General features: G+C 39.5%; 2 protein-coding genes across 3 annotated transcripts; one reads left to right on the forward strand and one right to left on the reverse strand.

The window, feature by feature from the left end:
* The first annotated feature begins 1,764 nt into the window (after positions 1 to 1,764).
* On the forward strand, positions 1,765 to 6,103 carry LOC121786870 (ABSCISIC ACID-INSENSITIVE 5-like protein 6). Of its 2 annotated transcripts, XM_042185482.1 has the most exons (5): positions 1,765 to 1,996; positions 2,346 to 3,120; positions 3,192 to 3,263; positions 5,730 to 5,832; positions 5,901 to 6,103. In XM_042185482.1, exons 2-4 carry the CDS (start codon positions 2,449 to 2,451, stop codon positions 5,799 to 5,801), a joined length of 816 nt encoding a protein of 271 aa, XP_042041416.1. In that variant the 5' UTR covers positions 1,765 to 1,996; positions 2,346 to 2,448; the 3' UTR covers positions 5,802 to 5,832; positions 5,901 to 6,103. The 2 variants fall into 2 exon arrangements, with proteins under 2 accessions (XP_042041416.1, XP_042041409.1); XM_042185475.1 differs by having other exon boundaries at positions 1,766 to 1,996; positions 5,730 to 6,103.
* Positions 6,104 to 6,374: 271 nt separating this feature from the next.
* LOC121761721 (elongation factor 1-beta 2-like) lies at positions 6,375 to 8,501 on the reverse strand. The gene is made up of 6 exons (XM_042157351.1): positions 8,340 to 8,501; positions 8,107 to 8,223; positions 7,869 to 7,935; positions 7,305 to 7,416; positions 6,810 to 6,923; positions 6,375 to 6,690 (listed from the first exon to the last, which is right to left on the reverse strand). The coding sequence occupies exons 1-6, from the start codon at positions 8,423 to 8,425 to the stop codon at positions 6,527 to 6,529; spliced, it is 660 nt and encodes a 219-aa protein (XP_042013285.1). The 5' UTR covers positions 8,426 to 8,501; the 3' UTR covers positions 6,375 to 6,526.
* Positions 8,502 to 16,495: the final 7,994 nt, after the last annotated feature.

The following is a 16,495-nucleotide window of genomic DNA, read 5'->3' on the forward strand; positions in this document are numbered from 1 at the left end:
CGAGCAGAAGAGGCGACGAGGAATGAGGGATTGCCGTCCAGAAATACTGGAGGGGTTTGTAGATGTGAGCCCTGTTATAAAAAAAAGATGATAGCCATGACAAGAGAACGACTCTCTGAGATGGAGACCAAATGAAAGAGCTTAGTTGGTGGTCGCTGATGGAGCGGTGTCACTCAGCTGCAGCCAAGAGAAGAAAATCGAGAATGATTCCTCGGTTTGTCCGGCCGAGGGGGAGAAGAAAAGTATCCGACCGAACAATCCCTCTCCACATGTATGTCGGCCGGAGAAAGCGAGTGAATGGCGAGGGGTAGACATAAGGGCCGCCAAGAAAGGCGAGGTGGTGATCGAGCAGATGTCGTAGAGATGCCTCCTGGATAAAGGAGCCCGTGCTGGAACCACTACTGTGACAAGGCTGGGAAGAGCCGCTGTTGGAGAAACATTGGTTAGCGAAAGTAGCTGACGACGAAGGAACGAGCAGACGCTGAGAAAGGAGGCGTTGCCGGCTAGAAAAGAGAGAAAAAAAAGAAGAAAAACAAAAGAAAAAAAGCAGAGGAGCACATCGCCGAGAAGATGTAGCAGAAGTGGAGGAGCCGCGAGATTTAGCTGTGATCCGAGCGGTGACCGCGCTGAAGAATGTCGAGGAGAAATCGAAGTGAGTTGTGATGGGAGATGCTCATCGTCAGAAAATGAGCAGAAGCTCCGCGGAGTTCAGATGTCTTAAATTTGGGCCTAGTGGTTATTAGGCTCAAGAAAGAAAGAAAAGAAATGAAAAATGGGCTCATAGTTTGAGCTGGAATGGGCCGAGGAATGGTCTAAAGAGGCTCCTAGATACGAGCAAAAACTATTTATGATAGCTCATGGATACGAGGTAAAACTGTCTAAGATGGCTCCTGGATACGAGCTAAAACTGTCTGAGATGGCTTCTCGACACGAGTAAAAACTGCCAATCAGAAAAAAAAAAAAAAAACGAAGTGGCACCTGGATACGAGCTAAAACTGTCTAAGATGACTCCTAAGTACAAGCAAAAACTATCTAAGATGGCTCCAAGATACGAGCTAAAACTATCTAAACTATCTAAGATGACTCCTTGACTTGAGTTAAAACTGTCAACCAAAAATTGAAGAGCTCTATGACATGAGTTAAAACTGTCAACAGAAAATTGAAGAAGCTCCTTGAAACGAGTCTAAACTTTCAATGAAGAAAAATGAAAAAGCTCATTTGAAACGAGTCTAAACTGCCAATGAAAAAAAATAACTCCTTGATACGAGTATAAACTATTAATGATGAATTGAAGAAGCTCTATGATACGAGCATAAACTATCAATGAAAAGTGAATGACTCCTAAATACGAGTATAAACTATTTAGCCAAACGAAGATTGTGTAAGTTAAGTGTCGAAAAAACTCGATACTTAACTTGAGGGAAAGTGTTGGAAAGATAACTTGAGTGTCCCAAGTATGTTGGGAAGAGAAAGTGTGGAGTCACAACCTGTCGGAAAGAAGAGATGGCATTTATAATATAGAGTTCCAATAAATATAATTCCAAGGTGCATTATTTCTCTAGTCCTATAAATAGGGATGTACTATATACTATGTATCAACAAGAACAATTCAAATTAATAAAAATATAGTATTCAGAAGTTCTTCAGTTTTATTTTTCGCATTTTATTTTTGAACATGTTCCTTGTACTCCTATTTTTGTAGTACTCCATTTATTTAGAGGAGTAGTTTGGATATGTTGTCGTTTCCGCAACGGTATCTTTTCCTGACAAAAAAAAAAATAATCATCGTTTTTCTCATTTTCGCACAAACCAAAAGGCAATCTACACAATTCCGACACCGCAACCCAATTGCTTACTTGTTTCTTTTTTTTTTATTATGTTTCTTTTACCTCTAAAGAAAGTCTGAATTGCAACACGTGGATCCCTCCAACGCCCACAAATACAAAAGGAATCTCGTTCTCCGGCAACAGTTCATCAGATCCTCTTCTGCCCCCATGTAATTTATGTCTCTATTTGCAATTACTGTTTATCTGTTTCTGTAATTGTACTTATCTAATCACAATATGCTACTGCTGCTCAGTTTTTAGCTGCTTATTGTTTTGTTTGAACAATCGGAATTGTCTGTTTCTTGAATAGAATCATGGTTGCCCCTACCTCTGCTCACTCAGAATAGTTTCATTTTTCTAAACATTTCTATTGTGAATTTTCTTGTTTTTCTCTTTTCCCTGTGTGGATTGTTGACTTTGTCAGTGGAAATTTGTGTTTTGATTGGTCCTTTCTGGCATTATTGGATGGATTTTATTACATGGTTGCTTCAATCTTGTGTTTCTTCTATCCTTGTTCAGGTTTTGAGGTAGCTTGATAGATATTGGATTGGTTTCTGAAACTTGTACAAGGAATCAAGGATAGTTGAGGGTTTCAATTGGTACAAGTGGAGTTGAAGTGTGAATGGGGATTCAGACAATGAATTCTCATGTGAGTGGTGGTGGGCAGCAATCTCATGTTCAGCACCCTCTGCAACGCTGCAACTCGTGGTTAGGCCTAACGCTAGGCGAAGTGGAGAGGCACTTGCTAGGTAATTTGGCCAAGCCATTAGGAAGCATGAACCTCGACGAGTTGCTCAAGAAAGTGTGGACCACTGACACTAGCCACTCGTCGGGAATGGAGAGCATCGAAACATCCCCTGCAGCATCACTGCAGCGCCAAGCTAGTTGGTCTCTTGCTAGGGCTTTTAGTGGGAAGACAGTGAATGAGGTGTGGAGGGATATACAGCGAGGGTATAAGACGAGAAATGTGGAGGGCTTGAGTAGCCAGGAAAGAGCTCCGACCCTTGGTGAGACAACTTTGGAGGATTTCTTGGTGAAAGCAGGGATGTATGTGTCCAATGCCTCCACTGTTTCTGTTGAACCCATGATGTCCTTGGATAGTGCACTCAAGTCCCATAAATTCTCATCTCAGATGGGGTCGTTGTCTCCTTCGCCTTCAATGGATGAGTTGTCAGATACGCCATTGCCTGGCCGGAAGAGGATGCCTGGGGATCTTGAGAAGGCCATCGAGAGGAGGCTAAGGCGAAAAATTAAGAACAGGGAGTCCGCTGCACGCTCACGTGAAAGGAAACAGGCAAGACTTGAAATTTTTCCTTGTGTTATACTATTTGCATGCTGGGATATTTACTCGTATTGGATTCACAGGCCTACCACAATGAGTTGGTGACCAAGGTCTCGCAACTTGAAGAGGAAAATTCAAAGCTTAAGAAGGAAAAGGCAAGTTATACCTATTTGTATCCTTCTTTGATAAATGCATTTCCATTGTGCATACTGGCCATATATGTGACCGTGAGACTTTCGCGAGTATGCAATGTTAAATCTCACTTTTTGGGTACAATTTCATAGTTCAATCTTAACTTGCCATCTACTCTGCATCTTTTCCATTTGAATTTTGTCTTGGGTAATAGTAATAGTTTGTTTTTAAGTTGGACTTCAACCAGCTACAAATCAAGTTATCGGAAGGTACATGTAGTAGAGACCACAAAGATACTACACAAGGTAAAAATTATCCATGAGTTGGATTGATGTTTAATACTATACTTTTATGCGATAAAACTTTCCAATAATGATGGAGGTTGAGCTACTACATGAATTTTTACCTTAAATGTTATAGAATGGATAGAGTATGTACATGAAACCACAGGGATATATGTCTCGAATACAAATATCAATTGGTAACTAAAGCATGAATACCTTAGTCGCTCTAAGTGGCTGGATGTCGATAGAACCCAAAGTAATTCCTTTTGGGGGTTAAGATTTTGCTCGATTTTTCTTAAATTCTATGTATTGTCAATTTTGAATACCATGCTATAAAATAAAATCAGTAAAGGGGCCACCATGAAACTTTTCAACTTTTCAAAAGGCGTGCTGCATGTAGATTGAATATAGATGCCAGGTTCATTAGTATTTCCAATCTTACCCTATTTTTTCCAATTTTGATGGGTACAACTTTGAGTGGTTACTAAACATGAGCCTTTTTTTCGTTATCTGTTATGCCATTATCCACATTTGATCTCAAGGGGGGTTGTACAGTCTTGACTGTTAGAATTTTGTAAAGTACAATAAGACCATTTGCTTCTACTTTCTCCCAGTAGGGTTAAATGGACTGAAACGTGATGAACCTTAATCACTTATGTGCAATCTTTCCTTTTATAAATATATAATTCACGAGTTAATAACAAAAAGTAATATTGGAAAGTCGATGGTCCTTGTTATCTTAAGAACTACTACTATAATTAAAGAAATTGCAGTTTACACAGGTCTATCTGAAGAAGTATATGATGAATAACCATATGAAGCTGAAAAAATGAAAACATGAAAAATAAGCATCATGCATTGAATATTTCAACAAACTTCAAATTTGAAGACCGGAGGATCTAATTTATAATCAAAATTCTGGTGGTAGTGGCTTGGAAGCTAATGCACTAGAAAAGCAAAGGATCTAAGCAAAACAAAAGAAACCATTATCACACTTGACTACTTACCTTGATTATCAATTACTGTGAGCTTATTGGTGTTTTCTTTTCATTGACAAGTTTATCAACTTATGTCAAATGAAAATCAGCAAAGAATCAAAGATTCACATTAAACTTACAGAAGAGTAGATATCAGAAACTTTGCATGTAGTGATGTCTAGCTGCAGCAACACAAATGAGATGAAACAATAGTTGGTTACTTGGAGAGGGAAGTCTCAAGAAGAATATATGTTTAGTGTGAACAGAAGTTGGTGACTCGGTTGATTTCAAAAATTTGAGCCACCTTCTGTATCTAAAGGAAGCATGGATTGTGTAACTATACCAAATCAACTTGAAATTAAAGGCTGGTGACCGAACCTAAGATTTTGCTGGAGATAGGAGTCAAATATTCAGATAAATTCATATATTCTCTTGCGCATGTGGGCTGTGAGATTTTTGCTTTGTCCTTTTTTACATAAACTTGTAGAACTGTGTCGTGCTGTTCTTTGATGTTTATAATAAATCAGATTTCTCTTTAAGTAGTTGTGTTAGTTTATTCTACCTTCAAATATGTCTTGGCGTGGAAACACAATAATGGAGTTTGTTATTGTTTTATTCCGTAAAAATAACTTTTCATGTGACAATGATCCACAACAAATTAACAACCTAGTAGTGGAGAGGAGAATAGTCTCTTTCTTACATGAACTATCTGCTTGTTCTGTATTTTTTTGGCTTAGACAATAGACTGTAGACGTGTGAAGTGAGCGTGCTGATTGGTGGATATCTATACGAGTTTGGGTCTCTCGTGTACTAGTACAATTAGTTCATTTCTCCCTTCATAGGCTTCAGTGGGAATATTGCTCTCTGCCAGCAGTTTATAAAAGCTTTCTTGTTCCTCGGATCTACTTTCACTGTGAATGCTGGTCTCCTCCATGCATAACTAATCACTTATTCTATGCACTTTCGAGTTTAGCCATCAAAAGTCATGTTTTAACACCACATTAACAGTTAATTGGCTAAAATCTGCAGCTTGAACATCTCCCTTTTGTTTATTAATCAAGTTTGTAGATTGATAGGCTTGCATTGTGAATAATGGAAATAACTGTCAAGATTTCCTTGGACATTAGTTAGTGTATGAAGCTTCAGATAAGTGTTCCATTTGTTACTTGTGCTTTTTCTATTTTGATGCATTCAGTATAATATTTCAGTTTTGTTTTGTGTGTTGCAGGAATTCGAGCAGATAACTTGTTATGAACCCAACACCGTAAGGTACCAGCTGCGAAGAACTTCCTCGTCCTAATACTATGTGGACAATGTTTTTGCAGTACAAGGTTGAATCGGCATGCATTGCACTACTACTTTGTTAATGCAGTATGTAAAATTGTAACTCTTGTTGTAGGACATTAAGGCATAGATGCTCGTTGTTGCAAAGAGATTCCAGACAACACCACCCAAATGTATACTTAATTGGTTTCAAATCTGTTAGGGTGTGTTTGATACTATAGAATTAAGGACTTGGATTTGAAAATGGAGCATCCACTTCTAAATATAATGTTTAGTACAGCAAAAATATTTATATTTGGAATTAAGTTACAATTATCATTTTTAGTATCACAAAAATGTTTGTATCTGTGATTGGGTTATAATTATATATGCTCTCAATTTAACAGAATGAGTTCAATACTGGAAATAAATAATTAGAAATCCAAAAGGGACATTTCTCAGTTTCTCTTAGTTCTCACACACAGAAAATGTACCCTACTCACCCCTCACTTCAAAATTTTACTTTTTTTCCTTTTTTTATCTTTTATTTATTTATTTTCTTTTTCCATTTTCATTTACTGCGGCAGAATGAAATGCAAAAAAAAGTAAATTTTACAAAACACCACCTAATCAAATACGCAAATGGAATGTTTCAAGCACATTCAAAGAAAACACATCCTGTTAATACTGTATCAATGAACCTATAAACGAAAACAAGCAAAAGTGCCTAGTTATTGTGAACAACAAAATTATTGCCAGGACTCAAATCTTGTTGAAGGCAACAATGTCGCAACTTTGGATGTATTCGTTCAAAGGCTCCACTGTGAGCTGCTCCTCTATCATAGTGTCAACAGAGACAAGATCATCAACAATGGTAAGCATGATTTGGAGCTTCTTAATTCCATAACCAACGGCAACCAATTTGGCTGCACATGGAAAAGCCATACACAAAGCTCAATAAATCACCAAATGCATAGATAGTAATAGTATGTAGACAGAAGATACTCCATAAGACTCCCAAAAAAAAACAAATCAGAAATCATACATGCTCCCCATAAGAGGCCTGGCATCTCAATACTTCTAACAGCTTCTTCAAGCTTCTTCATGTCGGTTTCATCATCCCAAGGCTTAATATCCATGAGAACAGATGACTTCCCACCTGCAAGGTAGACACCTTAGAATTACAATGAACACATAATGTAGAAACACAAGGAAAAATACTATAGAAGCATATCTCGGAATTACAATAACACATACTGTAAAAACACAGTGACAAAGATTATACAAACATACCTCAGAATTAGAATGAATACATAATGTAGAAACAGAAGAACAAAAATATACACAAAATGTAGAAACGCAATGACACAGACCAACCAATCTGGAAATTCTAGTCATGTGGAGTAAAGGTTGCAACAACTTTTGAAATGACATAGGCAAACAGAAATAAAAGAGCCAGAACCATGAAAGAGTCATTTTTGCTCAGTGGAATTAAAAGTTAAAAATGTCAGACGATAATATTTAGTTGCTACATACTTACTTTCTTTCTTTTTAGCAGGCGTCTTGGCTGCTTCCCTGGCTTCTGCAGCCTTTTTTTCCTCCTCTGTCTCGTCGCCAAATAGATCGAGATCATCATCGTCGGCAGCCTCCTCCTGTATGAAATTAAGTTAACAACAGTTTTTAACCGGTCCCAATATACCAACAAAAACAAACTATTAAAATTAGTAAGCATAAGATAGCATCATACAATCAACTCAGTCTCTGATATATTGAACCAATGCTTTTCATAAAACATAAGCTGACCCCTAAACTGTAAACCATATTGTGTTGACACTTGCAATACCAATTCCAAAAGTTTCCAAGTCACCTACAATATCTTGGCAATCTGAATTGAAAAATATAGAACCACAGCACCTCCATGTGAAAGTAACAACCGAAAAACTTTTCCTACAACACAGCTAACTTCTTGCTGCATAGAGTTTAGGATGGCAAGAAGGAGAACTGAAAGAAGCAATGGTAGTGAACCTTACACATACAACATGTTTGGGTGAAGTTGACATCCATCAAAAGGTCACACTTTGCACAATTTAGACATATGGCATACCTGAGCTTCAACAGCTGCTACGGGAGCTTGGCCTCCGATTTGTACTCCAACAGCTTTGCCAGGAAAACTACACCGAAAAGAATTGCAAGTGCGCATTAATTACACCAAGAATCATAAACATCATCATAATATACACTAAGGCAGTATATAACTATCGGCATATATCAATTTGAAAACACAAGCAAGAATGTAAGTGGAGAATTGAAGCTAATTAATTTGTGAAGTCGCAAAAAAATACCTGGTTGCAAGCTTCGCTGCAACAGCTTCGTACCACTTGCTGGCATTGGGGTAGAGATCGGCACTCGGCTTCTGAACGGAGGCGTAAACTTTGACATCGTCTTTGGTTAGCTGACTTCTGAAATGACAATGACAATTCACGCTAATATTATTAGAAGTAGGTATTAAATTATGGCAGAATTGAACATTAGTAAGTAAGCAGAAAAGAAAGATGAAAGTGAAGAAGTGTGTTACCCAGATATGTAGGACTTGGCGGAGAGGAAGGCGTCGAGTGCCTTGAGGCCGGATTCTGTGTGAAGATCTGAGAAAGTAACAGCCATAACTGACTCCGGAGATAGAAAAGAGAAAAGTTGCAGAAGTGGAGAGTCAAGAGAGAGAGTGAGATGCGTGGGGCGAGCTTTTATATGCCGTACTAAAACCCTATATCGATAAATTGAAAAAGGGCATATTCTATTATTCCATTCTTAATTGAAATTTGAAAATGATTGAATTCATCCCTACGAAAATATCTCACTTCTTAATGAAACATAAAATGCACATATTTTAATATATTTTATATTCTTCTTCGGAACTTTAATTTTTTTACAAATACATAAACTTTATAGACTTTTATGATTTTTTCCCTAAACAAAATTCATAACTAATATGGCAAATTAAAGATGACATCATTTTAATTTATTATCTCGAAAAAAAATTATAATTTCACATATTAGTGTTAGTCATCCACCTTATTGATTTTTCTTTCCCATTTCTCTCAATTCGTTTCCCACTCTCTCATTCTCTTTGGACGGAGTGGATCACCTAATACTTCTCCTTCGCCACCGTAGTACCACTCCTCCTACTCCATCCCCTTGGAGTTCGTCCACATCTACTTCTACTTTCTTATCCTACTAATTTTTATTTTTATTTATCGAATAAATAAATCCATGTAATAAGTGGTTTTGATGTATATATTGACTACTACATTGTCAAAATGTTGAATGTTCAAGTTTTTATTGTGTTTCAAAGTCGATTCGGTTTAGTAATTTATTACATTTTATTTTTTTGGTATTTCTCGTATTTTATTACTCCTATATTTTATACTCTCTCCGTTCCATAATAATTGTCACTCTTTTTCATTTTGATTCGTCCTATAATAATTGTCACACTTCATTTTTACCATAAATGGTAAGTAGATCTCACATTCCACTAACTCACTTCACTCACATTTTATTATAAAATAAATATAAAAGTAGGTCTCATATTCCACTAACTTTTCCAACCAATTTTTTTTTAAATTTCTTAAAATCCGTGCTCACAATAAAAGTGACAATTATTATAGTACTGATGGAGCAATCAATAATCGTTTAAGTGGCATGTTGTTATCATCGTCAATTGCATATATAATAATAAAAAAATTATGTAATACAATTAATTTTGTATCATTCTAAGACTCGTGTATTGATTTTTTTAAAATGTATGCAGAATGATCCGCATTTAACTATTTTAGGAAGTATAATTGGTCTTGTATTGTTATTTCTCTAGACCATCCATAATATGTTGATAATGTTATATGAATCGACTTTAATGTGTCACTGTAAATATAATACCAACACATGCACATATTCTTTTGACTAAATGTTAATCAATATAGAACAATAAAAAATGTCATAGATTAAATTTTGAGTTTAGTCGGTAAAGTGTCGTTAACGACTGATATTCTCTCTATATATATAAAAAAAGAGACATACAAGACGACAAGAGAGCATATAAATGAGAATTAATATATACTATTTCCTCCGTCCTACAATAATTGTCACTCTTTTCCATTTCGATTCATCCCATAATAATTATCACACTTTATTTTTACCAGAAATGGTAAATAGGTCTCACATTCCACTAACTCATTTCACTACATTTTATTGTAAACTCAATATAAAAAGTTGGGTTCACTAACTTTTCCAATCAATTTTTCTTTATATTTCGTAAAATTCTTATTCACAATAAGAGTAACAATTATTATGGATCTGGGGAGTAGTAAGTAGTACATGCTATCAACTTATTTTATGGAGAGATAAGGGAGCATACAACAAAAGACACAAGACAATAAGAGTGTCCACTATAAGGCGGACACCCCAATAGCCCCGCCCCAGTTTTTGTCTACAGCCCAAAATTATTGTCCACCGCCCCAAAAATTTGTTTCCGCCACTATGATGGACACTTCCAATAGCCCCCAAATTTTATAATCAATTTTCATTTTAAAATGTTTTTAGTTTCAATCAGGTATAATTAAAATCATCGCAATGTAAATAATTAGAAAACGAGGTAATTGGGACCGAATATTCGTTGTATTGAAAATTGTAAAATTATACAACGAATATTTAAAATAAAATACAAATAAAAACTCTGCCACCGTGTATTCGGTGTCGGAGTCGGCTTCCTCGTCTTCTTCTCCTCCTCCTCCCCCTCGCTGCTGTCGGCCGCGGTTGCCTGAAACGATGAGATTTCTTCTCAGGGTGCTTAGGTGTCGTTCAAGCAAGGATATATCCTACTGGTCAGGATAGAGATCCTTACTAAGCCTAGACCCTGGTTTCAAAAATTCCTCAACCCACTTCTACTGATCAGTATAGTGGTGGTAAGGGTCGAATCCCACAGAGATGGTGCGTTAAAACTATTGTGGTGATATTCTGGATGGTTTGGTTAGCTACCACGCTCGGGTTGAGTCTCTACCTAGGCAAGAACTTAAAGGTAATTTCCTACTGACTAGAATGGGGAAAGGAGTGTAGGGGTGCAGCTGTGTACGTGGAAATGGGGAGACATTTTTTGTAACAGAAAATATTTGGAAAGTACGGGATTCTATTTTGGGCTAGACAGAATATTCAGAGGGTAGTGGTAGGCATGGTGACTAGGCTGACAGATCTGCAGGTTATAACTAAAAAGTAAAGGACAAAAAGCAAAAAGCATCTAAAAAACAAAGTGGTCCCCAACATTAGACTTGGACATCATCTTCTTCAACAACACAAACCAAAATCAGAAAATAATTCCAGATTCAACACGGAAACACAGTTTATCAAATCGCGAACACAGATCCACAAATAAGAACACCAAATCTGAAATCAAACACAGAAAATGCAACTCCGCGTACTGGTCAGCAGGAAAACGAAAACGAACTCAAACAAGACTTCACATGCAGCGATTCACTCACGATCAATAGTTCCACATTTAACTAAAGGAATTTTGACGGAAACAAAGAAAGGAAAGTTTCGGCACTTAAAACACCAAGGAACCTTAGATCTAAGCTAACTAGACGAAATAGGAAGGAAAATAAATCAACACAATAACCGAAACGGAAATCAACTTCATAGCATAAACACGTTCAGATCTTCCAAAAATACTTCAAAAGCAGAAAATATCCAAAAGCAACAAAGATCCAGCGTGAAGAAAGCAAGTAAATTAAACTACGAAAGCGAATAAAAGCGTTTTGCCACTCCGGGCGATGATATCTCTAACTACGGTCTTGCTGGCTGGAACGGACGATTTGGAACTCCGGGAACACCTAAATCTTCAAGTGACCATGGCAGTGGCGAGGAACGAGATTCTGGACTGGGCTGAAGGACTGAACTCCGAGAGAATTCTACCTAAGAGTGATGATGATGATTCGATTCTTCCTTTTTTTCTTTCTCCAAGTGGCTTCCTTTTATAGGGAGGCTTACCCTTGATTTTTAGGGTAAGACCTTGCGGTGAGATGACTTCTTTGCCCTTAATTGTGATTGAGCAGTCCCAGCTATCCTCCTTCTCCATCTCGAGCCATATTTGCATGTATACTGGTCAGTACGTAATCGTCCTAACGCCCTTTTCACTTGAAGTGTCTGAAACTCTGCCTACTGGCTAGAATGCTTACCCTGCACGCTTAAGCAACTAGTTTTTGCAGATATAATTCAATTATGCACATCATACTGACCAGTAACCTAGGCCTAGAATACGACTTATCAAACTGCTCACACTTACCACATGCTTGTCCTCAAGCGTGAAGAACAAACAAAAACGAATAAGTCGAATTCTAGCCTGGTTACTCCCCTGACCGACTCTACCTAAACTAGACTCGACGCAAAGAAAAACACTTGGGCAAACACAGAAAAAGACACACAAACACACAAACACAAATAAAACAAAAACACAAAGATTTGGGCTATATTTTCAACCATCCCTTACCTCGGGATCTGGTGCAATCCGGCCTTAGACAGCCTTGAACTCCTGCCACCCCCCATTCCTTCCTGGTCAGTACATCCGTTTGTCAAGATCGCCCAAACTCTCGGCCAAACACTAGATTCACTCGGTCTCTCATACCTCACCGGGAATGTTAGGACCGCATTCTCTCAATATGCTCAACCACGCTTGCTTCGGACTTAGATCTCACGTGCAGCTACTGAAGGACTTAAAGGCTTGTAATGGGGCTATTGGGTTGCAGCGTTTTGGGGTAGATGTTCCTAAGGCTCTAAGTTTTCAAAATTTTTATTTTATTAATGCGGGAGAACTGTGTGCTGTAAGCTTTTGATCAGTTGCTTTTTAGCTGGCGCTTCCGGCTTGGGTCTCCAACTGTTCAGTATCATCTTGTGGCTTTGCCACCCTTATTCCTTCTCTTTTTTTGTGGTCAAGTTTCTGACCATTTTTCTCCATAATATTTTTTTTTTTGGCTTCGCCACCCTTATTCCTTCTTCTTCTCCCTTTTTTTTTCTTTTTGTGGACCCGGGATAACTCCCTGGTCGATTTTCTTCCGAACCTTCTTGCCCAGCTGGAGTCTGCTTGCTTGTACATCTTTCTGGCCAGTAGGCTTCATTCGCCTCACGCTTTGCACACACACAGTCCCAGTGGCTAGGGGTATTTATCTGGGTAAAAGCGTTAGGAAAAAAAGGTTCTAAGGGTGGTTTTTTTTTTTTTAGATGGGGGTTTCCTACTGCCTTCAGTCTTTGCTACCCGTGGTCACTTCCTCCTAGGCAATTTGTGGCAGCCTCTCTTTCTTTTCCATATATGTGGAAAGTGGTTCCACTTAAAGCTTATAACTCACATTTTAAGAGGGCTTTCGCGCTTGGCTCTAAGTATGGGCTTTTCTCTCATACTCACATCATCTATCCTGACTAGGAGGTACTAGGGAGGGTGGTTTCGGTTTTCCAGCACGTCTTATCTCCCTCAGTTCCCTTCACCGTCAGCTCAAGACGGTTGAGTTTTAAGCCCAATCAACACACAAAAATAAAAAAAAAACTAAACCTAACAGGACACTAACACAAGCACGAACACAAAAACTACACATATACACATACTCATCATACTGGTCATTGCGTCCCCCCTCCCACTTCACAAGTGTCTGCCCTCAGATAGGGCTGTGAAGTGGAAAAGGTAATGGCCAGTATGATGAACACATAGACAAACAGACAAAAACAACAAATTAAAACTAAAACTTCTCACACTTAGACTATGGAATAGGCTAAGTGTGAGATTTTGAAAACCTAAACAGCAACCAACAAAACACATATATATACAAAACTCCTCACACTTAGGCCGTGCAACGGACTAAGTGTGAGTTAACATGCTTACGAAAAACAGAAAACACAAACACATGCGCCAAAAGACAAACCCTTAACTTCTCACACTTAGACTATAGAATAGGCTAAGTGTTATGAACAGGGTTTGCGCACAAACAGAAATTATACTACCTAGACACACAAAACACAATTAAAAACGAAAAGCTAAAAACGAGAAAATAAAAAGAAAACTAACTGGTCAGATGGGGGTGGTCTTAGCGAAGTCTTCTGCTCCTTCGTGGGGCAGGTGGTGTAGGCTGCTTTTCCAGGGGTTCCTCTTCCGTTCCAGTGTGATCCTCACTCTTCTTCGCCGGTTCCTCGGCTGCTGCCGGCACCTCGGAGTTCTCTTCCTCGGGCTCGTCTATCATTGTCTCTGGTGGGTGGGTCTCATCGTCCTGGTGCGATAGATGGATTGGAGCTCCTTGGAGTCAAAAAATTGCATCCCCTCCACCACGTCATCTGTGAGCTCCACCATCCAACGCTTATATCGGAGTGGTTCTGCAGGTGGATGCAATAGTTCCCGGTGATCGTTAGGGAGTTGCTGCTCCTTGTACTCCTCATCTTCCACGGTCGTATCGCTATCGGATTCAGATTCTTCACTGATCTCATATTCACTGTCACTCTGTGTTTGCCGGTTTGATGGGGTCCTCTGGTCAGCCTCAGTGATCACGATGCCTGTGTTCACGGTACGCGGTTTTTTGGTACTCGGCTTGTCCTTCACAACGGCTTTTCCTTTCCTTTTTCTTTCTATCTGGTACCTGGCTTCCTCCTCAGCTTCACTCAAGATTTCTACGGGATCTGCCTCTGTGTTCGGCTGATCCCTACTAGCTGCCCACCTTCCCAAGCATCTCTGCGAAATTCTCCGCGGTTTGGGCGAGTCTGCCTTGGGGTCTGCTTTCACCACCAGTTCCCGCTTTATGGGCTTGGGCTTCACTACCGGGTTCTGGTTCATTGGTTTCTGCAGCTGTTTCCTCCTCTCCTACCTGCATTCTACCATCCCCTACTTCTACTCGGGGATCTACTGGCTCTTTTTCTTTACTCGGTGCTTCTCCTTTCCCTCCTACCAACTGGAAAGGTCGGCCTTCCGGTATGTTTCCTGATGTGGCTTTCTCCCTGTTTCCTACTGCCCCCAATGCGAGGTCTAGACCCTCAGCCATTGGTGCAGTGTCCTCTTCTCTCTGGTTGACCCTGTTCAGAATCGAGTCAAATTCTTCGTCTGTCATTAGGCCTTGTTTTCTGGCCGATTCATTCAAATCTATTTCCGGCCTTCTCACTTCTTGAACTACCGGCTCCGCTTCGGGCGTTTTCTCTGTTCCTTCACTCCCCTCCGGAGTTGTCTTGCCTGGACTCGACTTTTTCGTACGCTCCTCAGATTCGGAGTCGTAATGTGCGGTGATAGCGTTGAGCTCTGCCGAATTCGGCACTGAATCTGCTGCATGACTGTCCGACGCAGGCGGGAGTTCACTGGGTGTGGTTCCTACGCCCTCCATTTGATCAAAACCAGTCAATGCCGCCGTCCAGTCCCGAGTAGGGTCCCGTTGACGAAGAAATGCCATCATGGCATCCATGGAGATCATAGGTGGTGGCGGAGCGGTCGGTGCTGGTGGCGGTGGATTTTGCTGTGGTTGCGCCTCCTGGGTTTCTTGGCGGCGCGGTTTGATTTTCCGGGTGAAAGCTTTCTTCCCCATGAGTGGAAATCTGCGATTTAGTGGTGAAAAGGTAGGGTTGAGGGTTGAGAATGATGTTTCCGCGAGAGAGATGGACAAGGATTTCTTGAAAGCGAATTGAAAATGAGGGTTTGTGAGGGAAAAGTGTTGGGACGGTAAGTTTAATTCGGGTGAGAGAGAGTAGTTGCAGGTGGTTGTAACCGGTTATCAGGGGTAGCCGGTCGCGACGTTTCAGACGGGAAGGGCGGTTGAGGTTGCTGGCCTCTGATTGGTCCGCGCGTCTTTTCCCTCTGCTCACGCGCCATTTCTCTTGCTGTCACCCTGCAAAAGCTGCACATGTTTTAATTCAAATTTTTGTCCTTTCCATAATTCCTCCTCTTCTTGCCTAAAAAAAAACTAATTTAAATGGGCACTTAAATAACATTTTGAAATAGCACCAGATAAGCAATCCTTTGGTCAATGCGCTCTTCAAATTAAAATTAAGGCCCGAAAATATTTTTTTTTTTTGGATTTTTAGGAATTATCTAGCGTGCAAATATTAATTACGTATTTACAACATTTACAACTTTCTTAGGTAATTTGGAATTCAACTTGGCCAGTATATGCATACTATTCAAAGGGAAACTGGCCGCGCGGAATTCCAAATTCCTATCTTACTGATCAGTATGAAACCGATGTAAGTGGCTGTAGTGGAATTTCATCCACTACACCCACCTCGCTATTATCCCTGAATATTTTCAACCTATGCCCATTTACTATGAAAGGTTCAGAGTTAGAAAAACTCCCTGAAATTTCTACTGCCCCGTTGGACCGGAGTGCAGTTATGATGTAAGGTCCTGTCCATTTGGACTTGAGTTTCCCTGGCATAAGCTTCAATCTTGACTGGAAGAGTAGTACTTTCTGGCCAACATGGAGCTCCTTAGTCCTCAGATTTCGATCATGCCATAATTTAGTTCGTTCTTTGTACCACATGGCGGAATCGAATGACTCCAATCTAAGTTCCTCAAGCTCCTGCAGTTGCAGCTTCCTTTCCTCTTCACAGGCTGTAGCATCCATATTCACTTTCTGTACTGCCCAGTATGCTCGATGCTCGATTCCAACTGGTAAATGGCACATCTTTCCAAAGACAATCCGGTAAGGGGACATGCCTATGGGAGTCTTGTAG

Source organism: Salvia splendens, chromosome 2 (genome assembly GCF_004379255.2).
Source record: "Salvia splendens isolate huo1 chromosome 2, SspV2, whole genome shotgun sequence".
Lineage (NCBI taxonomy): Eukaryota > Viridiplantae > Streptophyta > Magnoliopsida > Lamiales > Lamiaceae > Salvia > Salvia splendens.